This window comes from Eulemur rufifrons, chromosome 7, assembly GCF_041146395.1.
Source record: "Eulemur rufifrons isolate Redbay chromosome 7, OSU_ERuf_1, whole genome shotgun sequence".
NCBI lineage: Eukaryota > Metazoa > Chordata > Mammalia > Primates > Lemuridae > Eulemur > Eulemur rufifrons.
Window position 1 is genome coordinate 183,867,956 of NC_090989.1, and position 20,401 is coordinate 183,888,356.

Consider the following 20,401-nt stretch of genomic DNA (forward strand, 5'->3'; position numbering starts at 1 on the left):
GCACAAATGTCCTGTGGGTAAGCCTCACACGCTGTCACTTTAAAGTGCTGCTAGACTGATAATCAGGCCAGTGAGAACCTATGCAATGTGTCACACCTGTTTTATTCTTTGGCCAAAACTATTATCCCATTAGACAAATGGGAAGCTAATAAAACAAATGCCTGACAGATGAGATTTCAGGGTCCCCATGCTGATGGACTTATTTAGTCAAAATGACTTTTCTGATTTAAGTAGTAATGGTCCCTGTCTTTAAGGAGATTCCAATTTAAAATCACGCCCCTAACTGTAACATGTCCCTCCCTGTGCCTCAGTGTTCTGGTAGGTAAAGCTAGAACGGTCTTTAGGGTTTCGCCCAGCTCCGATGCCATAGAATTTACCTGGCTTATGCAACAGCCACATAGCAAGTGCGTGAGTCAGTCTTATCTCTTGCCCTCGTCCTTCACCGTCCACATTCCCAGGGCCGGGATTCCTGACCTTTATACATGACTTGTGAATGGGTCCATGTGTCTGAGCACGTGATCCTGAACTCCCATTCTTATAACTTAATTCTAGACAAAGTTCAAAGGGAATGGTGCATCCACAGGACTTTGTACACTACTGAAGTGAGTTCGCTGAAGTGAGTTAGTGAAAACATCAACTAAGGGTGGCATCCTTACCCCTATTTTACAGATGGGAAACTGAACCCCTGAATTGTTAGTCAAATGTCCTGTGTCACTATGTCCCAGAAATAATTACTATCATTTAGTGATAGTTAATGTTGTGCCAGGCTATGTTATAAGAGCTTTACGTGAACTCATTCATTTATTCCTCACAATAGTCCCATGAGACAGATAACGATGTTATCTCTCTTGTCAGCAAATGGAGGCACAGAGAGGTTAAGCAAATTGCACAGTTCACACAGCTGATAAGTAGAAAAGCTGGTATCAAAATCAGTCATTCTAACTAAATAGACTATTATCAGCAACTGTATAGTACTGCTTTTTCTTACTTAATATAATTTTATTTGCTCCTCATTCTAACACTGTGTTAGGTATTATAAATTGTGTGCTTGTAAGTATCTAACAAGCAGCTCCACAGGAGGCAAGAAATCCTGATTTGTAGTATTTATCAATTTCTGTAAATACCAATAGTGTAAATATACCCACGATAACCAATTTCAAGCTACCAACGTGACATCACTGAACACAGTTGGGAAGAGATGTTCAGTAGCTCTTCATTATATAGTATTGTCATCATACATACACAACACATGTAAGTAGCCTTAAGAACATAGATAATAGTAAACTACAGCAAAATATCTAGGAAATGATGAGTTTTGATTTTTAATAAAATGCATTTAACTGTACATCAAATGAACAAAGGAAGCTATAGAGTAATGCTTACAACATGTTCTCATTTTTGCAAATACAAGAAACTCTTGCGAGGTGTGATGGTGTGTGCCTGTAGTCCCAGCTACTCAGGAGGCTGAAGTGGGAGGATCCCTTGAGTAAAGGAGTTTGAGCCCAGTTTGAGCAACATAGCCAGATTCTTGTCTCTTAAAAAATAAAAATTAAAAAAAAAATTAAAAAAAGAGATTTCAAGCAGAGTTCTGTGGATTAAAAAAATAGAAAAAATAGAGAAACTGTCTACCTCATAAATGTGTGTTTGTTTATCTGATCAGAAAGAGTAAATGGGCTGGGCGCAGTGGCTCACACCTGTAATCCTAGCACTCTGGGAGGCCAAGGCGGGAGGATCACTTGAGCTCAGGAGTTTGAGACCAGCCTGAGCAAGAGCAAGATCCTGTCTCTACGAAAAATAGAAAATATTATCCAGGCTTGGTAGCACATGCCTGTAGTCCCAGCTACTTGGGAAGCTGAGGCAAGAGGATTGCTTGGGCTCAGGGGGTTGAGGTTACTGTGAGCTAGGCTGACACCATGGCACTCTAGCCCAGGCAACAGAGTGAGACTCTGTCTCAAAAAAAAAAAAAAAAAAAAAAGAATATATGTTAAAATTACTTCAGAGGTACAAGATTAAGGACTCAAAGAGGCAGATTACCTTTTTCTTATCACATCTCTGTATTGTTTGATTTTTAAATTTATTCATTTATTTTTAGAGATGGGGTCTTGCTATGTTGTCCAGGTTGATCTTGAACTCCTGGGCTCAAGAGATCTCTTGTCCCAGCCTCCTGGGTAGCTGAGACTACAGAGATCACAGGCCTGTGCCACCATGCCTAGCTTGTTTGATTTTTTTTTTAATAACCATCATATTGTGCTTTTAGGCTAAAAATAACTTATTTTTTTTTTTTTAAATGGGAAACTAGAACCAGGTGTTGAGGAATGACTTTTCCATTATGTAATGATTTTAGGGGTGGACGAAACTACAATTGTAAAGATTGAGGAATGCTCAACTCCTCATTTTGAAATTAGGTTCTTCTGCTAGCATGGAGGCTGTGCGAAGGCCAACCCCTAAGTGCCCAGGAAGGCGAAGTCCCAGTCACCATCATGGCTCTGTGAAACTAAAGGAATGGCCTCCAAACATGTCCTACTGCTTCTGCGCTTGCCCTTTGTATTAGTTTGCTAAGGCTGCCATAATGGAGTGCAAGTAACGAGGGGGGGGGGGGGCGGCTAAAACTGCAGCAATATATTGTTTTAGAATTCTAGAGACTAGAAGTCTGAAATCAAAGTGTTACGGGGCTGTGCCTTCTCTGAAGCTCCAGGGGAGACTCCTTCCTCACCTCTTCCGGCTGCTGGCAATCCTTGGTGTCTGCTGATTGCAGTTGCAACGCTTCAATCTCTGTCTTGGTCATAGCATGGCATTTTCTCCTGTGTGTATCTTTTCTCCTGTTTTTACAAGGACACCAGTCATAGTAGATCAAGGACCCACCCTATTCTACCACCTTATTCCATTTATCTATAATGACTCTATTTCCAAACAAGGTCACATTCGGAAGTACTGGGAGTTAGGACTTCAATATATCTTTTTTTGGAGGGGGGGAGGATGCAATTCGGCACATAAACCCTCCTATAGCCAATTCTCCACAGATCTGCCGGAATGAATTTTTAAAAGTGTATAATTGGATCACTCTCCCAGCTTCCCATCACACTGAGAATAAAATCCAAAGTAGGACCACCATGCTATCCTTCAGTCTGGTCCCTGACTCTTTCTCCATACACATTTCTCCCCACTTCCTGCTGTACTAATCATTGCCAGCCACACAGACTGTCTTTCTATGCCCAGAACATTCCATGCTCATTTCTCCCTCTAGGGTCTTTGCTGTTCCTTCTGTCTGGAATGTGCTTCCATCAGATGTCTGCCTGGCTCTCTTTTTTCACTTCCTCTAAGTCTTCCCAACCAGGGTCACCTGACCCTAACTAGAACAGAGTCCACTCCTGTTTCTTCTCTTGTTTGGTTTTCTTTATAATGCTCAGTACTACATGCCATCATATCTCATATTGATTTGTTTATTATAGTATATGTCTCGCACACTGGAATGTAAGCGTCATGAAGGAAGCAATTTTTTTAATTCAAAAGCCTTGCAGATATTTTTATTCACTTTTGAATTGAATTACATTTTGAACAGGCAACCCATTTGCATGGTTGAAAAGTCAAAGTGATATAAGGAGGTATCCATAGAAGTCTCATTTCCATTCCTGCCCTTGGCTGGCCAGGTTCCCCTCCCCCATAGGAAACCATTTTTATTAGTCTCCCAGTATTTCTTTCTTTTCTTTTTCTTTTTTCTTTTTTTTCTTTTTTTGAGACAGAGTGTCACTCCCTTGCCCCGAGTAGAGTGCCATGGCATCAGCCTAGCTCACAGCAACCTCAAACTCCTGTTCTCAAACGATCCTCCTGCTTCAGCCTCCTGAGTAGCTGGGACTACAGGCCTGTGCCACCACGCCCGGCTAATATTTTCTATTTTCAGTAGCGATGGGATCTTGCTTTTGCTCAGACTGGTCTCGAATTCCTGAGCTGAAGCAATCCTCCTGCCTCTGCCTCCCAGGGTGCTAGGATTACAGGCGTGAGCCACCGCACTGGGCCTCCCAGTATTTCTTTATGCAAATTCCATATATATGCATATGTGTACATATATATTCTTATTTTCCCATTTTGCACTATGTATCATTAAATACACAGTCTGAATCTTGTTTTTTTGTTTCTTGAAGATATTTCTTGATATCATTCCATATCAGTTTAGAGAGAACTTCTTTCTTCCTTTCTTTTTTTTTTTTTTTTTTACAGCTGCATAGTATTCGCCTTTGGGGACATAGTTTATTTAATCAGTTCCCTACTGATGACTACTTATTGCTTCCCATCTTTTGCTATTTCCAAAAATGTACGGCAGGAACTTTTATTCCATGCGAAATGCCCCAGTGTTGAAGTCTTCCTGCACAAAGCAGATTGCAAATGAACAATTATATTAATAGAAAAAAGAAAGCAAGCATGAATGAACGAGTTAAGATTGGATGAATCAATGAATGACGACTGAAGCCACAGTGAAAGAGCGGAGGAGTGATAGAAAGGAAGCCCAAAAGCAGCCCGCTGATACGCTGTGCTGCGGGTCGGCCCCACCAGGTGGCGCTGCAAGCGGCGGGCGCACCTGGTCAGGCGGGCCACGCCGCTCTTGCCGTGGGCGCCGACGGCGGCGCGGGGACGGACGTGGGGGTAGGGCGAGTCATATGACCCGCTCGGCTTCCTGGCTCCGGCCGCTGCCGCCCGCCCGTGTCAGCCCGTGTTGTGCCCGGGCCCGGAGGAGCCGTTGGGGGGTCAGGGCCGAGGCCCGCTTGTGTGGAAGTCGTCGACGCCGCCGCTCGTCCGCCCTCGCGTCGGTCCTCCCTCCCGGCCGCCATCATGCTGGCGCTTATCTCCCGCTTGCTGGACTGGTTCCGTTCGCTGTTCTGGAAGGAGGAGATGGAGCTGACGCTCGTGGGGCTGCAGTACTCGGGCAAGACCACCTTCGTCAATGTCATCGCGGTGAGCCCCCGCCCACTCACTCGCCTGGGGCTTCGTAGCCAGCGAGTCCGGCCCGGCGCCTCCCCAAAGGCCTGAGTTGCTGCTCCCCTCAGCGCGAGGGGACTAATGAGGAAGGGGGAGGCTGCTAATCTGGGTCTGTCACCTCCCCGAGGGCCAGGATTTGGAATTTCCCGCGTGTTGGCGGCGGAGGTTGTAGCACTGAGATTGGCAGCGAAAGGGTTAATTCTATTTAGCCATCTTCGAAGGGCTGTGTCCTCAATGCGGCGAGGGCCTGGAAAGGGTTAAATTGAGCTTGGCTTGTTTTTAAAGGGTTTGGGGAGCGGGGTTTCCCTGGGGTTCGTTGAGAGGGGGCAGCCGAAGGGTTAAGTCCAGTCTGTCACTTTCCCGAAGGGTGGGGTTTGGCGAACCCGTCAGTCCTGTGAGAAAGCATAAGAATTAAGAGCCTCTCTCAAGTTGGCACTTGGGAGGAAGAGCCCCATTGTGACAGTGGCAGACCAGTGTGGGCGCTTTCCTGAATTCTGTGGGCAGTTTGTGCCATCTAATTCAATTACTTCGTTTTCATCCGTCCCCCGAGGGGCGGAGATCTAGCTGATTGCTGAATTTCAGCTAGTCCATAGTAGACGATGGTATTAAGCCAGGGAGTAAAGAGTTTCTGCTTTACCAGAGCTGATTGTCTTGAGCGTGTAGGTAGAGAGACCTGCAGTCAGCATAAAGTTAACTACCCTGCGAAAAGCGGGTGCTCTTTAGATGTGTTTCTCACTTGAAGAGAAGGAAAGGGGCCGGACAGGAACATAGCTTACCGGGCTCAGGGAAAGGGTATCTGGGATGGAAATTTGGCTCTGATGACTTATAAACAATGTGGTGTTTATTCAGCACTGATTGAGTAGAAGGATGATTATTCGGTTGTGCTTCTTTGGTTGGTAGGGGAAGAAATAGTGAAAGATTTCTCCAAAATCTTTATTTAGAGCCCAAGAGTTGCTGTGACTCAGTCATAGCTGATAGGGGCTTGCACATGCCAGGGCCCTTTAGAACTGTTCTACAGAGAGATGATAGCAGTTCGTCCACCTTTTAGATGATTGTTGGAATCCTCCTTTAACAGAAGACTAGCTGACGGACTGGTTTGGTTGCAGGAATGACTCAAACACGACTCCCTTGGAGAAAATGGGTAACTTGTGACTCTTAGTCCTTGCAATAATAGAGCACCAGGAGTGAGTAAGACTTGGGGACACGATTAGCAGAAACCCAAGGTTCCTTAGAAAAATGTTGCATATAAGGAAAATTTACCTACTTGTTGTTTGGCTCCTTTTGTAATATCATGATTGTTTTGGCTTGGAATGATTATCTTTTCACAGGAATAGGCGAGTGGAATGAGTATCGAATACCACTAAAATTAATAAGGAAAAACAAACTTTGGGCTACATATCCATGTTAGAACTTTTGTGTGATTTGAAAAAGATGATGCCTTAGCCTGAGTGAAGTTGAGCTCAGTTAACTAAACTTTGATACTCTCTTGAGATGAGATTTGGAGCCATCTTGCAAATGCTATCTCTTTGACAAGATTGAATTAATTTATGGTGTAGATAAGTGTATTAATACAATCGTCTGTATTTGTTTCAGAGAAGTAGTTATGCATGGGAAATCTAAAAAAGTTGAGCAAATCTTTGAGAAACTTCTTGATGATTTTCATGCTTGTGTTCTCCTTAGACAAATGTAGCCTAATAGAATGAGCATGGACTTTGAAGTCAAGTTGGATTGCACCTTGGATTTGAAATCTGGCTCTGCCACTTAGCAGCCTTGTATCCTCTTTGAGTCCTTGCTTTCTCATCTATTTAATGGAGATAATAATATGTTTCAGATGTTAGGAGACTAGCACCGTGCCTGCCCATAGAAGGGGGTGGGTAATGGTAACTGTTATTATTTGTAATGGGTGTACCCATTTAATGCAGAAACAATGTTTTGAAACATGTTGAGGTGGGACTCAGCTGAAATCATTTCCTCCTTTGAATCTCTGTGTGTATCCAAATGTGGGCCGCAGTAGTGCATTTATGAATTGTGGAAAGTAATCACATCATGTGCTGTCTCCCTCCGCCCTTTTTTGCATTAGATTACTACAACAGCAAAACTGCAGAGCTGTAGAACTTAAAGTAAATCAGTGGCTGCACTATTATGTTAACATTAGACTGTTCTTTTTGAATTATAATGGTGTTGGTAGGTTGTGTTAAAACACATTAGTCACCTCTTCACCCGAATGTTTATAGCAGCACAATTCACAATAGCAAAGATGTGGAAACAACCCAAGTGCCCATCAATACATGAGTGGATTAATAAAATGTGATATATGTATACCATGGAGTACTACTCAGCTATAAGAAACAATGGTGATACAGCACCTCTTGTATTTTCCTCGATAGAGCTGGAACCCCTTCTACTAAGTGAAGTATCCCAAGAATGGAAAAATAAGCACCATGTGTACTCACCATCAAATTGGTTTCACTGATCATCACCTAAGAGCACATTTAGGAATAAAATTAATCAGGTGACGGGCAGATATGAGGGTGGAGGGGATGGGTATATACATACATAATGAATGCGATGCGCACTGTCTAGGGGATGACTTTTGTACCCCCACAATATGCTGAAATAAAAATTAAAGTTATAAAAAAAACCCAACTCTCAACAAACTAGAAATGTAAAGAAATTACCTCAACATATTAAAGGTAATAGATGATAAACCCACAGCTAATATTCACACTCAATGATGAAAAACTCAAAGCTAGTCTGGTAATATCAGGCACAAGTCCCAAGGCACTTTCACCACTACTATTCAACGTAGTATTAGAAGTTCTAGCCAGAGCACTTAGGGAAGGAAAAAAAAAATTAGTCACCACAAAAAATAAGTGAGATGATCTGTATGTTACTTAGCTTGATCTGATCATCACACATTGTATACATATATCAAAACATCACATTGTACCCCGTAAATGTATACAATTATCATTTGTTAAAAGTAATATTAATAAAAAAAGAAGAATCTAGACTGTAATTGGCTGTGGGCTTTAAGATACTGAAAAGATCCTGTTGATGTGGTGTGAGGGAAGAAAAAAAGAAGATACTGAAAAGATCTCGGTAAATTTCATACCTTTCTTTGTTTTTAAACCTCAGACCATAACCCAATCTGTGTTTCTTACAGAGTGTAATGAAGGAGAGGAAAAGGTTTGTGATTAAAGATGATTTTTGCAGATTTCTAAATAGAAACAGTGTGTTCAGGATAGTAAAGTTAGCCTTATCTTTCAGAAAACCAACTGCACTATTCTTTGTATTGTGTATAAAATGTTTTGATTTATAGAATCAGAAATACAGATGTGTTGAGCACTATGTGTCACCTTAGAAAGTTGGCCATTTAACAAATTCAACAAGTAACTGCCCAGGTATGAAAAGTTTTCAGTGAAGCCAATTTTCTTTTTGTAAAAATCAACTTTTTATTAACATCAAATTAAAATATCACTGTATCTGTCTTAAGTATTAAGAAAGATTTAAGATTTAATACATGTCATTTAACTTAACTTGATCAAAAGGTTCACGAAGCTGAATTACTTATGTAGGGTTTGATCCAGGGAAGCTTAGTTATGGAGATGTTCAGACTTAAAATGCTTATTCTTAGGGTTTTAAAACTGAAATGATACCTCATTTAACCTAATATTTTATGTAGTAAACACTTGATATATGTAGTGGGGTTTTTTTGGATGTTATAAAAAGAAACACTTTTAGTCTTTAATTTTCTGACTAGTGTTAGGGAATGAAGTATTGCCCATTGCCAACTATTCTTGCAGTTATTGCATAATAAGTCATGTGTCCTGTATGTGTAATTTATGTTGAGTAGTGTTTATTTTTAACTTAGGCTCATTGTTAGGTTATAGTATAGTTACTAAGAAATATTTAATAGGATTTATCAAATCCCAATTCAAAATAATATAGGATAAGTTTCATAGACATGTATTTTTAAAATGGAAGTATTATAAAAATTTGTATCCACTTTTGCAAATTGTTGATTCCTGAAAGGTTAATCCAAGAAAAAGTTTATTACTGCTGAGAATTAGGAGAAGAGATATTTGGGAAGACTGTGGAATTATGAACCTATAATCACTTTTATAAGAGTGTGGAGCCTGAGTACAGTGGCTCATACCTGTAATCGTAGCCCTTTGGGAGGCTGAGGCGGGAGGATTGCTTGAGGCCAGGAGTTTGAGACCAGCCTGGGCAACAGAGGTCCCCTTCTCTACAATTTTTTTTTTTTAAAAGTTAGCTGGATGTGGTAGCATGTGCCTGTAATCCTAGCTACTTGGAGACTGAGGCAGCAGGATCCCTTGAGCCCAGGAGTTTGAAACTTCATTGAGCTGTGATTGCACCATTGCACTGCAGCCTGGATTAAAAAAAAAAAAAAAAGAGTTTGTAGAAACCTTAATTAAGTAGTCTAATTTTACCTTCACTGTATAGATGAGGCTAGGAGATACATAGAGGTTAAGTGAAATTTCTAAAGCAGCAAAACTGGTTAATAGCAGAAAGAGAATTAAAATCCAAGGCCATTGTACTTTCTACTTTTCCCACCTCTTTAGATCCAGATGAAGTTGACTAACATTTGAGGACTATTTTATATATGTATTTATGGACACCATTCATATATAGGGGAATTAGGGGAATGACTGATAATCTATGGAAAGTACGAGTAGCAGAATATTACATTTGGATGTTTAAGTAACAAGCTAACAGGCATTTTTGAGTTGCTGAACTATCTTTAATATCTTTAAAAAGCAGAAATAATTTTGTGTTTGATCTTATTGCTTATCATTTAACACTTAGGGGTAAGAATAGCAAAAACAGTTTTTAAAGAAAATAGACTGTAGTTCAACTCTAGATGTTTTACACATCTAAAACTTTACTAGAGAAGCTAGCTGTCCAGTGAGGTGGTCTTCAAATATAGATTCAGAGTTGTGGAACATGAGGAATCATGCCAAGGAGCATTTCTTCAAAGTTCTTTAGTCTCTATCCTCTCTCCCATTACTTTTCTTCCATGCAGACCAAGAATCTTGAAAGCCAAATGTTTTCATTAAGAAGCTGTTAGAGTGCAATAATGCATTTTAAATGACTTTCTTAGAGGATATTTCACAACATAATGGACTTAAGTTTCTTAAAAATATAGTAAGTGAATGATCACTGAACATGGATACAAAATGCATTGAACCTATAGAAAAGTTACTTAAATGTTATGTTTAGATTTTTTTCTGATTAAAACAATACAGGCTCATTAGTGGAAATTTGAAAAGAAGAGAATAGTATAAAGTAGAAGAAACCTTGTATTTCTACCATCCAAGTTTAACTATTGTCAACATTTAAAGTATTTCCTTTTTTTTTTTTCCTGTGGACCTATATAGAGAGGTACCTTTTTAAAATGTGTATATCAAAATGCCCCTTTTTTTGGGAGACAGGGTCTCACTCTGTTGCCCAGGCTAGCATGCAGTGACGTCATTATACTTCACTGCAACCACAAACTTCTAAGCTCAAGCGATCCACCTGCCTCAACCTCCCAGTTAGCTGGGACTACAAGTGTGTGCCACCATGCACACCTAATTTTTCTGTTTTTTGTAGAGACAGTGTCTTACTATATTATTTATGCTGGTCTCAAACTCTTGGCCTCAAGTGATCCTCCCACCTCGGCCTCCCAAAATGATAGGATTACAGGCGTGAGCCCCAAGTGCCCTTTAAAAAGTTTGGAAATGATACTATTTATAATACTTCCTGTTTGGGTTTTTTTTCCTTGTGATTACTATGGTGTATGTATTTTTCTAAAATAATTTTTAATGTCTACATAGTTTATTCCATTGTGGTATATCTTGTGGATATACTATATTTGGTTCAAATGTTCTCATTGGACATTTGAGTGGTTTCCAGGGTTTTGCTGTTGTACATTAATTTGATCTGCATTTCCTGAGGATGAGTTCCAGAGTTGGCATTACTGGGTCAAAGGATATGAACATATTTTATGTCCAGTGGCCAAATTGCTTTCCAGAAAGTGTGCACTCCCACTGAGAAGGTCTTCTGAATATATGTAAAGTTGGACTTCAGTTAAACTCTTTGTCCTTCGGCATTTTTGTCCTTAGGTGCTTCGGCATTTTTAGGGCAAAACATGCATGTTTAGTTTTGTTGATGAGGTAAAGTAAACCAGAAGTATTTTTAAACTGTCCTTTTAGATATTGCTCTGTTTCTGTGTTTAATACATTTAAAGAAGTTCCTATTTATGTTTTAGCAACTACCAAGACTGATACTATGAAGAACATAATTCTTTTTTCCATTTTCTTTTTTTGTTAAACTTTGCAGGCAAGCCATGTAAATATAAATGCAGGTCATCCCCTTTAGCTATTGTGGCACTAATTTGTTTTGAACTTATTTGTAGATTGCATTTTCCATATTTCTGACATGTTTCCATGTAGTCCTTACCTAACCTCAGTCTTATAGTGGGATACTGCTTACATTTTGGCTTAGAAATCATTTTTTCTAAACTGGAGTCCAAGAAAGCTTACCAAATAGACTACTTTTTGAGGCTATAGTATGTGAATTTTTTAAATTCATAATTTGAGTATCAGTTATAATTATAAAAGTTTTTTTTTTTTTTTTTTTTTTAACATAGCATCTGTCACCTGGGCTATAGTGCCATGGCGTCAGCCTAGCTCACAGCAACCTCAAACTCCTGGGCTCCAGCCATCCTCTTGCCTCAGCCTCCTGAGTAGCTGGGACTATAGGCGAGGGCCAGCAAGCCTGGCTAATTTTTTCTATTTTTAGTAGAGACGGGGCCTTGCTCTTGCTCAGTCTGGTCTCAAACTCCTGACCTCAAGCGATCCTCCCACCTCCGTCTCCCAGAGTGCTAGGATTACAGGTATGAGCCACCATGCCTGCCCTATAAAAGTTGATTCGTGTCTTTTAAGCTCATATTTGGAAAAAAGTAAAGAAAAAAGTGTTAACCTGTTTCCTAAATGTTCAAAATTAATTGATAATTTAAGGCATTTTGTTTTTCTAAGATGTAACAAAGCCAAAATTGAAATCTCTAATGGAGTAATTTGAGCTAATTTCTTTCTTCAAAGTCAGAATCACAAGCCTTACATTCTATTGTAGTTTTTTTTAAAGGTTACATTGTTTCTTAAATTAGATATTGGATCATGTATTTGAATCTAATAGCTTGCCAAGTTTTATACACTAGAATGACATTCTTATTTGATATCCTAGAAAGGAACTTTTTAAGTTAAAAAATTACAAAACTTTAGGATTCATTTATAAATCATCTCTAAGAATACTACATTTTCTAAAATACGTAATCCTTTCTAATACTTTAAGGTATCAGGTATCTAAGTAGTGACATTGCTGCTTAGAAATTGAGGCCTTTTCTCTTCAATGGGGTTAGAAAGGTAATCATTTGTTAAAAAAAACACTTAGATAATTATTGACAAAATAATATTAAAAATGTCTTTTGTACTAATTTACTTGGTAATGATTAGTATCTACTAAAGTAGTATTACTATTATAATATATTTTGAGCCTAAATTTGTTGGCATATGAATGTGATATGGTTGAGCTTATTTGAAATATGTTTAAATTAAGTAACTATATTAGTTCAGGCATCATAGAATTTAAGAGGGGAGAGCTAGACTAGTTAGGTTCAAGTCCTGGCTCTTCTACTTATATTATCTTGGATCAATTATTTAACCTCTTAATGTCTGTTTCCTTATTTATAGAATGGGAATAAAGTAGTATCTACCTCATAGAGTTGTTAGGAGTTTTTTATAATACACTTTGAACACTACAGGCGGGGCAAGGTGGCACACACCTGTAATTCTAGCACTCTGGGAGGCTGAGGTGGGAGGATCACTTGAGGTCGGGAGTTTGAGACCAGCCTGAGCAAGAGCAAGACCGCATCTCTGCTAAAAATAGAAAAAATTAGCTGGGCATGGTGGTACACACCTGTAGTCCCAGCTACTCGTGGCTGAGGCAGGAGGATTGTGACGCTTGTCTCAAAAAACCCCCAAAACAAAAAACAAAACAACCCCCCCCCAAAAAAAAACCTCACAGCTACTCTCTGAGGTAGCTTCATGATTATCTCTATTTTACAGAGGAGGGAAAAATAAAGCACAGAGACAATTACACAAGTGATATTTGGCCAAGTCAATATTCAAATCCAAATCCAAATCTGTAACTCTGCAACCCTCATTCTTAATATTATGCTACACTTTGCATACTGAAATATGAATATGGGTTCGTAAAGATGTTACATTTTTGCTTAATTTTATACTTCAAATAATATTTGTCCATTCAATATTTGAGTGCCCAGTATGTTCCAGGCACATGGATTACATCAGTGAACAAAAGAGACAGAAATCACTCCTCTCAAGAAGATCATGTCATATAAGGTGATCAAATATGAAATGTTCGATTTTGAATCAAAAGTTTAGTTTATTGTATCTCAAACAAGAAGCAGTACAATTAAATCAAAGTGTGCACCTAAACTATTGACACAGTTTTGCCATCTTAACGGTAGCTTGTTTATACCAGCAGCAAAAAAGCCTGGAGAGTGAGTGGCGATGAAATCATGAAAGACTTTTTCCACAGCTTGTTGAGAATTGAATATTTTTCCTTGTAAGAAGTGGTCCAAAGCCTGAAAGAAGTGGTAGTCAGTTGGTGCAAGAGCTGGTGAATATGGTGGATGACAGAGAGTTTCCAAGTCCAGCTGCTATACTTTGAGCATTTTTGTTTGTGTGACATGTGGTTGAGCATTGTCTTGCAAGAGGATTAACCTGTCTCTGTTGACCAATCTCAGCTGCTTCATTGCAAACATCCTCATAATTTTGTCCAATTGATTGCAATAGACATCTACTGTTATCGATTAATAAGGTTTCATGAAGCTGTAGTGGATAATACCAGTGCTGGACCACCAAATAGACACCATTAGTGTTTTTTGATGAATATTTGGTTTTGGACTATGTTTTGGCATTTCATCTTTATCCAACCATTGTGCCAAATGCTTGTGATTGTCAAAAAGATTCCATTTTTTATCACATGTAACAATATGGTGTAGAAATGGTTCACGTTTATGTTGTGGTAGGAAAGAAAGACAACTTTTGAGACTATTTCTCTTCTGATGCTTGTTTAATTCGTGTGGTACCCATCTGCCCAGCTTCTTTACCTTGCCGATTTGTTTCCAATGGTCCAATGTTGTTTGAATAGTAACGTCACAACTTGCTGCTAGTTCTCGCTTAGGTTGAGGTGGATTCACTTCCACTACAAATTTCAGGTCATTTTTCTCTACCTTGGTCTGAGGTTGCCCACGTGGCTCATTTTCAGGATTAAAATCACCAGAGTGGAACTTCTCAAACCATCACTGTACTGTGTGTTCATTAGCTAGATCCTTTCCAGACACTTCACTGATAATTTGAGCTGTCTGCACTGCACTGGTTCCGCAACAGAAGTCATATTCGAAAACAACACACATTTTGACTTTTGGTTTCACAAAAATTGCTCTAAAAAGTAATTTGAAAGATAATCACAAGCCAACCTGTGCGTTTGAAGAATGAGGATGTACCTTCACAATAAAAATAAAACAAGAAATGTCAAAGGGAAGTGTCAGAGGTATCAACTGTCAAACTTAGTACTTAAGGAAATCAGACATTTCATGCTTAATAACTTAATAAATAAAAACTAAAAAGAGAGACAATGAGGAGATAGTTGGAGAGGAAAGGAAAGGAAAGGTCTGGATTATTATGGAAGTGGAATGAATACAATTTAGCCCTTAAATCGAATGTACAGGACAAAGGGGAATTTGCAGAGACCCTCTTAAGGATTTGAGTGAATGGTGGGGATTATGGTTGTACCATCAACAAACAGCAGTTATGGGGCGGATACGGGAAAATGGATTCAGAAGAGAAAAGGAGGAGTTAAGCATAAAATATATTAATATTACATAATAAATGATAGAAAGGGAATGACAGGCAATTATTGCTGTATTTAAGTACAGTGGAACTAAAACTGAGAATTAAAATTTCATCCAATGCATAACTTTGTTCTCAGGAGTATAAGAGACATAGAAAGTAATTGAAAATCCAATCCTGGTTTTTCTTTAAAGGAGTGAATTGTAGGGTCTTTTCTAGTGATTGGTGTCAACTATCTATCCTACCCTGCCAATTACTTGTTTTGCCAATGTTTTGTAGGCAAGGACTAAAGCAGATGGTCTGTACTCCTCAGAATTGTAGTTGAGCTATTTTGATTTATTTGTGGTACTTATGTACATTTTTCTGTGACTAGAATGAAGGCTGCTCAGAAGAGGTCCTATTCATAGGCCCTTCAATAGCTGGGATAAAGGCTACATACTCAAAGTGGCTCAGATTCATTTGCAGGCTTGGAAGCCTTTGCTGTCTAATTTGAAGAGGAATATTTCTATCCTTGGGAAATGCCTGGCTTAGGTTTGTATAGTGTCTTCCTACTGAAGAGAAAAATCTCTCTATATAATTCGTGTGCTTTAAAACTTAAAGGACGTTTGATTTCTTGAGACTTAAGTTGGGATTTTTCTTAGGTGCTAGGTAAACATGTAGATAGTGTTTTACTCAGAATATCGTTTTTTTTTTTTTTTTTGAGACAGAGTCTCACTCTGTTGCCCAGGCTAGAGTGAGTGCTGTGGCGTTAGCCTAGCTCACAGCAACCTCAAACTCCTGAGCTCAAGCGATCCTCCTGTCTCAGCCTCCCGAGTAGCTGGGACTACAGGCATGCACCACCATGCCCGGCTAATTTTTTCTATATATATATTTTTAGCTGTCCATATAATTTCTTTCTATTTTTAGTAGAGATGGGGTCTCGCTCTTGCTCAGGCTGGTCTCGAACTCCTGAGCTCAAACGATCCGCCCACCTCGGCCTCCCAGAGTGCTAGGATTACAGGCGTGAGCCACCGCGCCCGGCCCAGAATATCGTTTTTCATCTACTCAGATTACATTGCTGATTATTTTCTGTCTGGTTGAAAAGACAAAGTGTGATCCTCAGTCCTCATATCCCAGTTAGGCTGTTTGATAGCTACTTAGGGAGTTAGAGCAGTCTAATGTGGATTTATAGTGCTTAAGAATGCCAGTGCATTTTGAAACATGTTAACATTACCTTAACCATCCTTTTCTCCTGTGTCCAACACAAAGGGAGCATTCAGTAAAAATCTTTCATTTATTTAATTAATGAAGCACTCTTGGCCTGGCGCGGTGGCTCACGCCTGTAATCCTAGCACTCTGGGAGGCCGAGGCGGGAGGATCGCTGGAGCTCAGGAGTTCGAGACCAGCCTGAGCAAGAGCGAGACCCCATCTCTACTAAAAATAGAAGGAAATTATCTGGCCAACTAAAAATATATATAGAAAAAATTAGCCCGGCATGGTGGCGCATGCCTGTAGTCCCAGCTACTCTGGAGGCTGAGGCAGTAGGATCGCTTAAGCCCAGGAGTTTGAGGTTGCTGTGAGCTAGGCTGACGCCACGGCACTCACTCTAGCCCGGGCAACAGAGCGAGACTCTGTCTCAAAAAAAAAAAAAAAAGAGGCACTCTTGACTGTTTTATACAGTGCTTTCACATGATGCATTGCATAATTCTTTTGGCCCCCTTAAATAGATAATTATTGGCTTATATAAGGTAAAGAAAGGTTAAGTGACACAGTTGTCAGATGGGTCTGGGATTCAATTCCAACTCTCAGCCTGAAGTTTTATCCCATAAAATAGGTGAGCTATGATGAATGTGGGTTCCATGTTTAGGATCTTGTTTTGCCAGTTGATAAGTATAACTCTTCCAAGTTCTGTAACTGAGGCTAGCTTGGAAATTGAATGTGACCTATTGTGGTGTTCCATATGCAATTTTAGCTTTCTTTGGCTCTTTGTTGCCAGATGTTTTAAGTCTTTTGTACTGGCTGTTTAGTACTTCCCTGTATTATCCTTCCTGGGAACACTTGTAAATTTTAGTATTTGTTTTGGCAGGCTTTGGAAGAGGGGCTTAAATTTGCCAGTGAAAATTATCAAGATGAGTGTGAGCAGAAGGGTGGAGGAAGTAAGCCTTTGAAATAAGTATTAGACTGTGTTAATGATGGTGAATGAGTTGCCCAAGATCCCAAGCCATTTTCTTTGCCTACAATACATTCCCCCCACCCCCATCTGTTGGTACTCCTTTTCCCTTAAATGGCATTGTCTTACCCATTGTTCAAGTCCCAGATCTGTGAAACTTTGCCCCCCCCAGTCTTCTCCTAGGCAAAAATAATTGCTCCTTGCATTGTTTTGACAGCACTTGTTCAAAATTATATTTATTTGTGCCAGTTATCTATTCAACTGTCTCTACTTCCAGACTGCAAAGTCCCTTACTGTTATTTATGCTCTTTAAATGTAGCACTGGGCCTGACTTTAGCAGGTACTCTATTATTATGATTTAATGGAGTGAAGCAATGCAGGGTAGTGTATAAGTATGTGGGGTCAGACAGGCCTAAATTTGAATTCTGGATCTGCTAGAGTTCTGTGACCCCCTTAAAGCTTCTGTTTCCTCATCAGTGATATGGGCATGAGAGTAGTTGCCCCATGGGCTCATGGTAAGGTAAGACAGTCGGCACAGTGTCTGGCATGGGATGAGTGCTCCTAAGTTGGTAATTATGTGGTTGATGTGATATTTGGGGGTTAGGGCAGGAGCCTATGGTCCAGTAAAAATGGTAGATGAAGTGGAACCCCTTCATCCCTCAGGTGAGCACTGAGTAGGGATTCAATTTTAGAGGGGAATAAAAGGTTCTTGAGTTTCAGAGGGGAAGTGTACTGGGCAGAAAGGACCAGTTTCTGATTCTTGGTAAAGTTTTTCTGTCATTCTGAGGGAGACAAACTAAAATAACAGATAGTCTTTTGCTATAACCCAGCATAGATATGCCAAGATGTTAGGGACAACTTGCCAAAAAAATTTACTGGTCCATTTGTTTTGTTTTTCTCTTGACTAATTTGGTTGTAGTTGCTAGTTTTGGCTTGGTGAAAGAGACTGTGATTGCTCCAAGTTGATTTTTTTGTTTTATTTCATTTACTATTCAGAATAGAAGAGTCACGGAGTTATCTTCCTCTCAATTTACCATTGAGTTTGTATTTTGTTGTTGTTCGGCAACCTAAGATTGGCTTCAAGCTTCTGTAAAAGTAATGACTCCTGTTTATTTGTCAACAAATAACCCTCAAATGCCTGAGGCATTATACTTAAGTTGGAAGTAACTTTAGGGCTTCTAGGTTTAGCCTTGGATTCAAATCCCAGTTTTGCCACTATTTATCTGTATGTGTGACCTTGACTTCAAGTTTCCTTTTATGTAAAATGAGACCAGTAAAGTGGATAATATTGAGCTGCTATTATTATTATTATTATTTTATTACCAATATAAGCCAATGACATGTATCTTAGCTCATAATAATGATGTGTTCTTGATGCAGTAATCATAGGTAACTGGAAAACATTGTTGTCACTCCAGCTTCTTACTGTACCTGCCAAACTCTCCTCCCTGATGATAGTTAAGTGGGATTTTAGGCAGCTACTGAATAAATAATGATGTTAGTATCTAGAAGGCCCTGCAATTTGGAACCTGAGCAGTGTACAATAGCTCTACTTCATGACTGTCCGTCATTTAAGCACTGAGTTTCACTGTGAAACAATGGTGATAACGCTGGCTAGGCTAATGGAGTGGCTTTACAATGTTTAGTGTTTCTTCAGGGACACCCAGAGTTAAAGTGTAAAAGAGCCATTGAAAGAGAAAGTATTCAGTCCATGGTGTTTTCTGTAGCCACCACCACTGTACTGCCAGAGAAACTGGTAAAGGTGGAAGCACGTATCAGCACGTATCTACTGGTAGATAAGCAAACAGATGACTAAAACATATGATGCACTGTAGTTTAAAATGTTTTTAGGGAATTATAAACTGTTTAATATTTTAAAAAGTAAACAATGTTACTGAATATTTTACAGTGGGGGAAAACACAAAGCAATCCATATGATACTATTAGTGGGGGAGATAAAGTTGTAAATTCATAAGAGAGAAACATGTTAGAAGTAGGCAATAAAGGACTAGTAAGTTAAAACTCAGGTTTTATGGGCCCAGCATGCTTCCGCTACATAAATCTGCTGCCTAAAATCCAGGTTTTAATGTATCCTAATGACAGGTGCCATGAGTTGCTTACTATAGAGTCTGACAGGCAAAACAGTGTTTGTAAACATTTTCTTGTCTCTACTACTGTTGTCAAGAATGCCTAGTCTACAGATATGAAAGGGAGGATTGCTGATTTTGTCTTATGATGTACCTGTGGAGCAGGATTTTAGTGGCTTCATTTATTAATATTTGCCAGGTAGAAAACAGAGCTGATAAGGGGTCATGCAGATGCTGCCATTTGGCATTATACATTATAATCCTTGGTCAGTTTTATTCTTTTTTTTTTGTTTTGTTTTCTTCTTTTCTTTTTTTTTTTTTCCTTCTGACAAAACTAGCAATACATCCTTGGTCAATTTTAAAGGATTTTTCATTCTAAAATAAAGATTCTTAGTATCAGTAGGAGTCACGGGTTAAATTGTAACCTAGGAGACAGTTTCTCAATAACTGCTCAGTAATGTCTCTGATATTTGTTTAATTGAAGATCTAAATAGCCACTAATGGATGCTGCAGTTTCAGTAAGCAGTGAAGTTTATTTCCTTGGAAGTAGAATGAGGCAAGCTCAGAATATTGTATAGAGTGCTTATGACCAGCTGTATTTCTTCATAGCCCAGAAAAACTCCCATATAACTTCCCTTAATGAAATGGAGCTAAATGGGAAGCAAAAGTATTTAATGGATGATACTGGACCTGGGAATTCTGAATGAGTCGGTTCAATTCCTGTAGAGTGTCCTGTCTCAAGGAAATTAGGGAAGTATGTGATGCAAGGCTTACAGGGCTCCCAGTGGTCCTTACAATTATTAATATATTCTTTCAAGGTAGCAGTGATCAGGCTAGTCTCTTCCTATACAAGATATGATTAGCTTGTTCCTCACTTTGGGGACCATGTGTGGCAGTTTTAAAAAAATAATACTTTCCTGTTGGTTCATCAGGAACTACCGTGCCTTGGCTAAATTCCAGCACATTAATGTTATTTTTAATTCTCTTATTAATATTTAGTGAATGTCAGAGGAGGTTTCCAGACTGCTTATAACTGAACTTAGGGATACAGTCAGTAGGGAAAAGATGCCCTGAGGGACTGTATGTGTGGGGCTGTGATTTGTTATATTCTGAAAATTCTAGGTGAGAATAATGGTTCTTGGGGCACAAGGAAAACACCAATGGATTGCCACCAATAACATCCTGGTGGAAGGTTGGTGCACTTCCCAATCCCTATCAACATTTGGTTGGACAAAATTGACAGTCTAGACCTT

At 39.4% G+C, this 20,401-nt stretch overlaps 1 protein-coding gene across 1 annotated transcript in view; it reads left to right on the forward strand.

The window, feature by feature from the left end:
* The first annotated feature begins 4,650 nt into the window (after nt 1-4,650).
* ARL8B (ARF like GTPase 8B) overlaps nt 4,651-20,401 on the forward strand; it is a 41,337-nt gene continuing 25,586 nt past the window's right edge. Inside the window, exon 1 of the mRNA XM_069473840.1 lies at nt 4,651-4,947. Within this exon, the coding sequence (XP_069329941.1) occupies nt 4,825-4,947 (123 nt within the window). The 5' untranslated portion in view covers nt 4,651-4,824. The remainder of the gene's footprint in view (nt 4,948-20,401) is intronic.